At 42.4% G+C, this 11,383-nt stretch overlaps 1 protein-coding gene across 1 annotated transcript; it reads left to right on the top strand.

Annotated features, from left to right (window-relative positions):
- The first annotated feature begins 4,279 nt into the window (after positions 1–4,279).
- Positions 4,280–11,096, top strand: LOC146967597 (uncharacterized). The gene is made up of 2 exons (XM_085761816.1): positions 4,280–4,981; positions 10,799–11,096. The coding sequence occupies exon 1, from the start codon at positions 4,379–4,381 to the stop codon at positions 4,970–4,972; it is 594 nt and encodes a 197-aa protein (XP_085617942.1). The 5' UTR covers positions 4,280–4,378; the 3' UTR covers positions 4,973–4,981; positions 10,799–11,096.
- Positions 11,097–11,383: the final 287 nt, after the last annotated feature.

Here is an 11,383-nt window from a genome sequence, read left to right as displayed (position 1 = left end):
TGAATTGTCAGTGGTTCTAGCACATGAGAGGGTGGAGATGGTTAAAACAAGTGTTCGTTAAAAAAAAGAACAAATGCGCCCCTTGACACAACAGATGCATCTATAATTACTCATTTTAATGCATGAGAAAATACAAACAAGTTATTTGGCAGATTATTTTGTGAGCTTCTCATTGTCTTTTAATATCTTTCCCTGATTAGTTTATCATAAGCAATGAAACGCTCACTGGAGAAAATGAGTTTCACTGTTCACCTTCAAAAAGGAGAAAGGGGATAAATATTTTTAGAAATCGGATTGTTATAATCATGCAGTTTGTTGACTGGTGCCTTTTCTCTGTTATCATCCTTTCTTTTTATAGATTACACAGTATCGTCCCAGAAGGGTTGTGTGTGTGTGTGTGTAAAGATTCTACTGTAATAGATTATTCTTTTGGGTCTTTAAGGTCATTTTGACTAATGATGATTTTAAATACTGATTGTCTTATGATGTTTCTCGTGCATGTCCATGTCTTTGCGTGCATGCATGCATACATGCTTTATTAATGATGGGATAATGGCTGGTGGATGAAGCTACTGAGATATATCTGTCATTTTCTGTAGCTTTATTGCTGCAGGTTGAGCGGTACAGTGTTTTTACAGTGCAGTGCTGTGAGCAGGTTGAGATGCTTTCTAAAGATGACTGGCGCCCTCTAGCAGTCAAATTAATATGAACAGACACAGTGATACAATGTTGGCAGATGCATCCCTGCACACACTGTTCAAAATTACTCAATCTCACTGTAGCCATACCCAAACAGTAGAGCTGTTTGGTTAGTTTCAGATTTGGACAGTTACTGTAGTTCTGTAGTAATCCTCTCTCTCCCTCTGCTGGCTCAGACAAAGACACCACCATTCCCTTTCATTTCATCCCATTTCTCTTTGGTTCTCTGCAGCAGATGCCTTACATATGGCAGAGCGATCACTCTGAGCCATGAAGGACTTCGGTGAAGGAAATCCATGTAATCTGCCGTGTCTTCCAGTTAATCATGGAGCTTAATCAGTCATGAAATCATTCACACTGTAACTAGGTTTCAGTGTCAGTACGCCTGCTGCCCGCGTGAATCATGGAGGTGTTGTGGGGGTCACTGAGTCGGGCTGCGGAGGGCTGCAGGGGAAATTCTGTGTCATTCAGACATATGAAAGGCCAAAACACTGCTGCCTTCAAGTGCTATGGGAAACCACAGAGACAACCACATACAGTCGAGCAGAAGGGGTAAAAATACAACCAAATTAAGGGAGGGTGTTTTTTTTATTTCCTTCTGACTTGTGTGCATTTCACACTGTGAGCAGAGGATGAATATTTTCATGTGTTGACATGACATTAGACACAGATCCTCTCGGCAGCCAGAGACAGCCTACTTACAGCCATGGCAGCTGAGGAAGCTGGAAATTCTCCCACAGTAATTTCACTTTTAACTCCTTGTGTCCCACATTTGTCAGTTTTAATAAATTCATGACACATGTCTGCTGCATGGATCCTCTCCTCAGAGAGCGCCAGTGATGAAAGGAAAGCAATTCTACATATTTACAACACACCCAGATGTATTTGCAAACACAATGTGGGCTATCACATTGTCGAGGCATGAGTTTAATGTGTTAATGGGAGAGAGATTTAATAGGCTACGTGTTATTAGTATAACTTAGGAGTTTTAAAAGTTCTGTTTTTTTTCTTTTTCTCCTATGTTTGAGTGGTACATATTTGATATTGTTGTGTTTTTTAAGAACTAAAAACCAACATTGTAGTTTTATATATCTCTCAGCTCTGCAGCTCTGTGCAGTAACAACAGGTCAGTGGCTGCTGAGTGTTTCTGAGTGATCTTATAAAAAGAACAGAAGTCCTGATGGTTGGTTTTAAGGTCCAGTTTCTGAATACAGGCTGTGTGCATTTCTCTGTGGACTGAGACTTTGATACTTTCACAGTATTAATATAGAACCTAGAGCTGCTTTATAATCACACTACACATGGACATCTACCTTTATACTGTCTAGGATCTTTAGTGTATTTAGAGAGGTCTTCAACAGGAGGTCCGTGACCCCTGGGGGGTCTGCAGAGGTACTACAGGGGAGTCGCAAAATTTTTGGTTGATTAGACAAGTTTTTAAAATATTTTTTGGTTTCCACATTACAAATAAAAAAAACAATTTCAATAGCTTGTCTGCATGATTACCATGCAGTTGGCAGAGATTGATACTGGCAACAAGGGCTGTTTATAAATGGCAGTGGCACGCCCCTCTACTCACTGTACCTGTAGCCTATACTGTATGTTTAATATAAGAACCTGTGTACAGTATTATTTGAATAGCTTTATAAATGGCACTTGGCCCAGTTTAATGTAAAACACAATTTTATAGGGGGTCCCTACTCCATCTCTTCATCAGTTTGGGGGTCCCTGGCCTGAAAATCTTTGAAGACCCCTGATTTTGATAATCTTTAGGTCCCAAAATGAAGAACAGCAGTTTATTCCAATCAAAATGACTAATTTTGTTGGTTTATGTTTCAGGTCAGCTCTTACATAACCCATTGCATGTGTGGACAAATTGTCAGGGGTTCAATCTCCAGACTAATGCAGTAAATCTGTGGACAGTGAATGAGCTGGAGCTGCTTCAGAGAGGTCTGAACTACACTGACTCTATCAGGGTTTATCAAGGCTGGAGCTGGCAGTTATATTAGCTGCCACTGGCACAGCACACCCACATCTCCAACTCAGCTGTAAACACTGGAGATGGAAGGAGGAAGAATGTATGTAATAAAAACAACAACATCTGGTTTGATTTGATACCTCTATCAGTGTTATAATACACACTCAGTGGAGTCTACTTTGAATTCCAGTGTCTCCGGTGGAGACACTCTGTGACCAGCAGGTCACACTGTAGGTGGGTGTAGTAAGTAGTAACCACTGAGTAAACTGGATCATCAATGTCTTGGTTAAAACTATGTAGTGAAGAGCCATTAAAAGAATAGTTCACTCAAAATTCAAATTGCACTCATTATCTACTCACCCTCATGTTGACTAAGGGCTGGGAGAAGTTTCAGAGTTATCCGTGTCTTCTCTGAGTTACAGCGGGTCTCGGCGTAGCAGTACATGTCAATATAACGGTTGCAAATGGATACCAACTGTCTTCGTAATTTGGACGGACCAGGAAGAGGAGCTTCCGTTACAAACAAGCTTGAAATATAGACTTATATAATTTTTTTTCGGAACAATTTCGCATTTCGGGGCTTCAATACAAGACGGACATTACATACGAGCAGCATGGAGGTATTTGGATGTTTTTTGGTGTGTCTTTTTGTTACAGTTGGTATCCATTTGCAACCGTTATATTGGCATGCACTGCTACGCCGAGACCCCCTGTGACTCAGAGAAGGCACGGAGGACTCTGAAACTTCTCCCAGCCCTTAGTCGACATGAGGGTGAGTAGATAATGAGTGAAATTTCAACTTTGAGTGAACTATTCCTTTAAGTCTATCAGTTAGTGAGAGAGACAGACACACAACAAAGATGTTTTTCTTATTTTCATAACCTTCAGGATAGCTCCACTTTATTCCCTCATGATGAACACACCTGCACTGCAGTGTAATGTAGGAGTGTCAGTTAGACTGCTCTGCACATCCTAACCTTCTAGCTACCTATACATGGCTGTACTTACAACTGTGGACAGTGAGGTCATGTCCCACATTGATTCTGATACTACACTGATTCATTCATCAAGACTGACCACCACAATAAAAACAAGTCCATTAAGTTTTACGATCTGTGACAGGACTATAGACTCACTGACCGGTCAAATGTAATCAGCTCTACTAGAGTAGGCTATGGGTTTGACTCAGCATGAATAGAATAGAACAGATATATTTTTATTGTCATTGCACATGATTCAAGTTTTGTTGGTGGTAACAAAATATACCCAGGGAACTCCTACACTACAGGGATCATGTGCCCTGTTCACACAGAGGTTTTTTTTTTCCTTTGGGGAAAACCCTAAAACAGAAAACTTCTCCCTAAAATATATTTTCATGATCTCTGTAGGTTTTCAGCTCAAGCCAGAGTAGAGTAACCCGAGTCCATTAGGGAGCTCCGGTGGTTTCGTTGCCTCAGAGAGACGCTAGACCGTTGAAATCTGACATTATCGTTGTGCATTTGAAGGCAGCATAGCCTATTCATGTGCGGCCCCTGGGAGCCCACTGGATACAGAGGGGGGATGACGCGTGAACGGGAGGGCGGGGCCTGTTCACAGGTGAACGCCGCACAGGTGCGACTTTGGGGGAAATGTGCCGTCCTGAAAAACAAGAGAAGCCGCTCGGTGCCGCTACTCGGGCTCTGGGCTCTCCTCCGGTAGGACATGGCCCACAGCTGCGTGGGCAACTGTGCGCCGTTGTTCTTCATCGCGGTGCTGTTCGATGCCGCCGGCCTGGTGGTGCTGTTGGTCGGGATTTTCGGGAACCTGAACCTGGACGGTCGCTTCTACGGGGATTTCCTCATCTACACGGGCTCGCTCATTATCTTCCTCAGCCTGGTGTGGTGGATCCTGTGGTACACCGGGAACGTGAAGCTGTACGGCGAGGACCGGCCGGGGCCCCTGGACATCAGCTTTACGCACTGGGCCAGGAAGCTGTCCGAGAGGCTGTCCAAGAGCGGAGTGAAGCGCCTGGAAGCCGGGGAGGAGAAGCAGCAGCAGCAGCAGCAGAAGATGAAGGAGAAGGAGAAGGAGAAGAAGATGAAGGAGAGCATGGGGAACGGGAAGGAGGTGGGGAACGGGACTGTGCGCGGAGCCTCTCGGGTCACCTGGGAAGACGGGTCGGGTCACGTCAACAGAGGGTTTGATGGAGGAGGCGAGTGTCCGTCTCCAGCCGATAAGAACGTGGAGCTCGGTGTGCTGAGGAGCTCGGACGTGGCTCTGCGGGCAGCGGAGGAGAAAGCGGAGAGGCTGCTCTGACAGGACATGGTGCGTATTCCTTTTTTAAATTATTATTATTTATCAACCTTCCTCTGTGTTAGGGTCACCACTGACCCGTTTTTAGGTTTTTAATGCATAAAACAAAGTACCACACAAATTTGTTGATTGCATAAAGGCTTTTCGACTTTGTCAGGAACTTTTATTTTGACAAAATAAAACGTTTTTTTTCCCCCACAAAATTCTAAAATGTTCTGGTTAAAATTATGACATTTGTGTTATTAGGGTCGGGTTTGACCCGGTTATAACGATAAAAAACAAAAATTAGAGTTAAAATTGAAATCATAAGTGCAAAACTAATTACCTTTTCATGGATAAGGAAGCCTAACAACGTAACCAAGAGATGAGAAACAAATATTTGTTTTTTGTGTGTTTTACATCTGATTTAAAGGGACAGTGTGTAGGCTAATATTTGTCAAGGTTTATTAGCAAAATCTGAATATACTACCAATGAATATATTTGTATGAGTGTATAGTCGCTATAAAACAAAATCCATTTGGTTTTCATAGCCTTATTATTCGTCTTTTAGCAAGGGTCTTGCTTAGAGAGTGTCGCCATCTTGCGCCGCCATGTTTGTACGGAATGGAAAATCCAGCCAACCAGAGAGCATAAATAAACAACAGAATTATTTAATAGATAAATAATAGAATCAGAATGCTAGATGTCACTGTTTTCCCCTCATTTTACACACTGGACCTTTAAAGCAGAAGTAAGCGATCCGGTCGTTTTGTCTAACTTCTTGTCAGCCAATGGAGTTAGCAGTCCCCGCCCTCGTCCCTACGTCACCACATTCACGCGCATCCCTTGGCTGCACACACAGAGAGGACCGCCCCTTTATGCCGTTCTCTCTCCTCATTGGATAAAGGTTGTAGGATACAAGGAAAGTTTTCTCCTCGGCTCAGAGCAGAGCAGAGTGACTGACAGACCCGTGTTTCAGACCAAACACTCTATATAAGTGATTGCCGTCGGAAAATATAACTATTTAAGACTTATATTAACACAAATATTCCGCTTACTTCTGCTTTAAGACTCGGGTCAAACCCGACCCGAACAAAAGGTAGATGAACGCTAACACAAGACGAAGGTTATGTGATGTCAATAGGCTACAAGACAAGTGGAAACAACAAAAACATACAACGACCAAAAAAAAAAAACTGTGCGCTAATCCTAATCCTCACTCTCACCATCCTCCTCCAGTCTATCACACTACTGTAATGTACTCACTGCTGCTGAGACTTTGAGGGCCCATGTCCCCAAACACACCCAGTCTCTTGACACTGTCACCTGTTACACCCCCAGATAACACAAACAGTCATAATTGAAAGACATAAATATTCAGTGCATTCCCCCCTGTTTGGACCTTTCCTGCCAGTCTGCTGCTGTTTTGCATGTCATTAGCTGCTCACTGCCACAGCTGTAGCTCTTTCATCATTACCGTTGGCATCCTTTTGTTATTTGTAATGCACGTTGGCATGGCAGCCCCTCATCCTCCTCCTCCTCCTCCTCCTTCCCCCAGGCTCTCACCCCAACCATAATTATGAAATTTCTCACATTATTGTCAAAGATCAGATGACACCCACAGTGGAGCCGGATCTTGAGGAATGGGTGCCCTCACACGAGCGCTGGCTGATCCCCCTCCCCACCCTACCCCCTGCCCCCCCCAAGGACCCTGCCAGTTCACTCTGCTCATGAATATCTGTAATAATAATTAATTTTTTTCCCCTTTCCCCGGCTGCTGTGAAAAGATCTTCAGTGGCCCGTGGCAGCTGTTAATTAATGAGCCTGACCGTTTCAGCTCACCTTCACAGCTCGGCATTATTTTAGCCGTCAGTTTGCTTGTAACTGGGTGGCAAGCCAGACAGCCTTTGGGGCCAAAAGGCGCAATTGCATTTTAATGGAACTCAGCAGTGCTTATTGATCCGGTGGAACGGAGTGTGGTGGGTATAGGTGCAGGTACGACCAGGCCCATCACTCTGCCATCAGAGGCAGGGATCATAAAGTCTGCTTCATGCACATTCCCTCCATCCACTAGTTCCACATAGTTAACTTTAATGGTCCCCAGCCTGATTCCTATATTATCTAACCTGGCTAATGATCTTGAGATATGGAATTGTGTGAAATGGCGTGGCCAAAAGAACAAACACAGTAGAGAACAATGAGGCCGGTTCTTTACTGTAACTTAACTGAGACAAAGAGGCACAGGGAGGAGGGCGGGAGCCACCGCAGACAGAATTGAGGTCATGTTGCATTTTGTTTTTGGAACTTTTGGGGTCTTAACACTGGATATACCACTCCTGAGCACAGGAACCATCTGTCTTAGATTAAATAATTTTAAGACAAGTTTAGGTCACAACACACCACATTCTAAATCAAATGCAAATAGTATTAAATAGATTTTGTATGTAGGCTGGAAAGGACTTTCGAACAGCACAATGTAAGACTATACATCACTACTTGATGTGTCCTAATTATTGCCACAGCTAACAGTTATTGCCATTATTGATTAAACTGCTGATTGTTTGACTAATTCATGAATCATTTGGCCATTAAACTGTCAAATGCTCCAGACAAGACCATATTCAATAACATACACCAAAGGTAAGAAATAGTTCAAATGTTTTGACGTTTTGCTTAAGGGTCCAGTGGATGGACAAAATGTAACCCAGTAGAGTTAAAGGGACAACGAGGAATTTTGGAAAGTGAAGTGTTATGACACTACTCTATGTATTTCCCATGAGCCTCCGTGCGCATGGTAAAATTCTTGGATGGGCGCAAGACGGACGAAAGCAAAAACATTTGCCAAGAATGTTTTCATTCATCAAGAATGAAAGTCAGAGGTTTGAAGACGATCAGATACCGTCGTAGTTCTGACCATAAACGGCGATTTGGCGACGTTATTCTGTAGTTAAACTGTAGTGTTTCTGTCCAAGAAATGAATACTTACGTTATAGTAGATAATGGCAGAATATAAGGACTTTGATTCACTCACAGTCAAAAATTAACAGTTTTTTAGTTTTTTCTAATTCATGAATCAGTGTGAACAGGACCAGTTGAAGAGGGGCCATGCTGTTAGAATTGGGACACTAATGTTTCGCAGGCTGTTTTTGCTCGTTAAAAATAATGTAAGAGGGCGTAGTCATATTGAGGAAACTGGGCCTCTGTATTTCTACAGCAGTGACGCAGAGCAGTTTTATGGGTTTTTACTGCTGGACTTACCTGCAGCCAACACAGGCCTCCACCTAAAGACAACACTGCCATTGTAGCAGCCGTGCGCCTGCCTGTATCAATTATGAGTCATAAATGTTTATCAGATTCAACGGTGGCACAGATAAGCGTTTGAACTGCGAAGCGCTCAGATTTAAAGAACAAGAAAGATGGTGGTTAACGGTTGTGTAACATTAGATTTGCATCCGGACCAAGAGATGTTTGCCTTGCCTGCTTGTTTTCGTGTTCTGTGGTGACTGCTCCCAGCTGGGAGCAGGTAATCATGAATTCATTAGTGTTTCAGTTCTATTTTAGCTCAAACCTCAGGGAAGACATTTGATACAATGTGCACATCAAGAGCTCCGATGTTAATGTAGAAATAATTTCCTTCACTCCACGACTGACTGTTAACAAGAGACACTGCACAGATTTAAAACTTAAATAACCAAGACACCATGTGGTAGCCAAACCAGAGAGGTTAAAGGTGTTGAGCATGGTGTTAGGGATGTATGGACATTGTAACACAGTGGTCAGTCTTTGTGCTAAGCTAGGCTCCCTGTCCTCACTGACACCCATATGATTTCCTGAAGGAGCTTCTTTTCTTTCGCTGAGCAGGATCAGGTGTTACAGATCATGAGACCAGCGGTGTAACAGGCTGAGAGACTGTGTCAGCCACCTCACCCTCCAGGATGTATTCTGCCACCAAGCCACTCTGCACTTTGCACTGCTGCACCTACATAAACCTAAATAGCTGATGCGACAGAAGTAATGTTAGTTTCTAATGTCTGTTTCAACATAGTTGTATGTACTTTAGTCCAGTGTAAATAAGTGGCCTCATAGTTGTCACGAAGGAGGAAATCAACTGTTTCTGCTCCAGGCTGTAAACATGTTTATTTCTGCTGTAAAGTTAAAGCAGAAGTAAGCGATCCGGTCGTTTTGGCTAATGCTGCGTTCCAGGCAGGCTTTTAAACTGTAAATTACAGCTTCATGTCACAACTTACGATTTTGTAGCGTTTCAGGCAACCCACTCGTGTTTTTCCGACCTGTTTTACCTGTGAAAGTCACTATAACGGCCACTCGTAACTTCCGACCCGTGAACTCGTACCAGATCGAACTGGTATGACTTCACAGGTCGGAAAAACACGAGTTACGAGTTGCCTTGAACGCACCATAACAGTCCTCGTCCCTACGTCACCACATTCACGCGCATCCCTTGGCTGCACACACAGCCCTTCATGCCGTTCTCTCTCCTCATTGGATAAAAACTGTAGGATACGAGAAAAGTTTTCTCCTTGGCTCAGAGCAGAGCAGAGTGACTGAGAGACCCGTGTTTCAGACCAAACACTCTATGTAAGTGATTGCTGTCAGAAGATATAACTATTTAAGACTTATATTAACACAAATATATCGCTTACTTCTGCTTTAAAGGTCATTTTAACACGAGTCGATGGAAACTGACTCACTGTTGGAGACACACTCTAGTGGTCAGGAGAGGAACTGCAGTATTTGGTGCTTCCGTGTTGGTTTCATTCTCAGCCTGCCAGCCTTTACTGTTCAAAAGCTTTTACGGTAAAATAACAAAACCTTATTGTGGAGAAAGCAGAAATATATATTTTTTTATATAAATACGTGATTGCAAAACTATTTACAACAGTGTTTTGTTATGATGCTCTTTGCCAGTTCCTTGTCATTTCTTATTCAAAGTTCCCAAATGTTCAACTGTCCTCTCTTGCAGACGATCAAATCGAACTTGAAATGACTGAGCAATTGTTCAGTCAGTTGAAAGAAAATGAATCAACAACTGCACAAAACACCAAATTTAATATCAACTTTTCTAATAGAGTAAATGAGAAAACTGAGAAAATAGTCATTAGTTGCAGCCTTACAGATTTGACCATGGACAGACAGGAGTTGGTCAGAATACAGATCGTAAAGTGACTTTATTTTTCATCATGAGTAGGGTTGTCACGGTTACTTAATTTCATGAATTACCGCAGTATGAAACGGCACGGTTAATTAATCATAAAGATTTCTCAGTACGGAACGAAAACACATTACACAACAACTGCGTGTTATCACTTGTGTAACATGTGACCGAGTTGTTTAAGTTTGGCAGACGAAGACTTATTCCTTCCAAACAAACTGTTTGATTTTACACATTCATAGTTTGGTGAAATTAATCGGTGCATAAAAATCGTGATAATCACCAGACAGTAATCGTGACGTCCCTAAAATCACATCTCCAACTTCAGTTACCCCTGCATATCTGTGCTCCATTATCACAGGACATGTCCTTAAATGTTTGCTATTAATATTATTGAAATTCCAAAGGCGCAGGTTATTTTCCCAAATCGTTTCATGTCCTATTATCTTATTTATCATGTTTCATGTCTTATCAGAGTCACTCTACCAGACAGATATCCCCATCCGCCCCAAACATCTCTGAAGCAAAGGCCACTTTTCAATCAGACACAGGGAGGCTAAATGCAATTACATCTCCCCTCTCGTCTCCCAGATAATTGAGCATCTCTCCTCCCTTCGCATTCATTTCCATCATTACTTTAATGTCTTTTTATTTGATTTCTCTCTCTCTTTTTTCACAGGTGGCGTCTGGCTTTCCCGCCGTTGAAGGACAGACTCCCTCCATGTGCTGCTTTCAAAACGAAAAAAAAGACTGAAAACCTTGAGCTTATGAACTAAAGTCACTTTTTTTTTAAATGATAGTCTAGACAGTTTCTTAATCAGGGAAAAGCCCTGCACCGCAGTAAACACAAGGGCTGTGCACAGAGGAAGAAGCTGTCTTTAACTTGTACAGAACATATTTCTATTTTTTATGTGCAGTTGTTTTTTGTCACAGATGTAAATTATTTTTCTTGGCAATAAAGTTTACATATAATTGGATGTTGTTGTTGTTGGTGGAGTGTGTTTGTGCATCCAGGCGACACATCTGTTTGATACCGGATAGCAACACAGCAACGCCCCGGCTTAGAGTTGCACAAGGAACGGGTTTTTTCTTTTTTTAATCTTCTCTTCCTTGTCTGTGTTCACCCTCAGTTTGCTTAGTAACTCTCATACACAAAAAGCAGATATTTCTCTCATCATCACTTTTTTTTTGAAAGCTGTAAACAGCGGTCCAGGGGGTTTCCTGCTAGTCTAATACTCCAAATCATGCGAGATGAAAATATTCA

Source organism: Trachurus japonicus, chromosome 19 (assembly GCF_045865225.1).
Source record: "Trachurus japonicus isolate A0001 chromosome 19, Traja_1.0".
Taxonomy (NCBI): Eukaryota; Metazoa; Chordata; class Actinopteri; order Carangiformes; family Carangidae; genus Trachurus; species Trachurus japonicus.
Note: the sequence above shows the minus strand (reverse complement) of the source record. Positions and strands in the feature narration are given on the sequence as shown.

Bases quoted from the DNA above. Each gene is read 5' to 3' on its own strand.
- LOC146967597 (XM_085761816.1), top strand. From the start codon at position 4,379: ATGGCCCACAGCTGCGTGGGCAACTGTGCGCCGTTGTTCTTCATCGCG.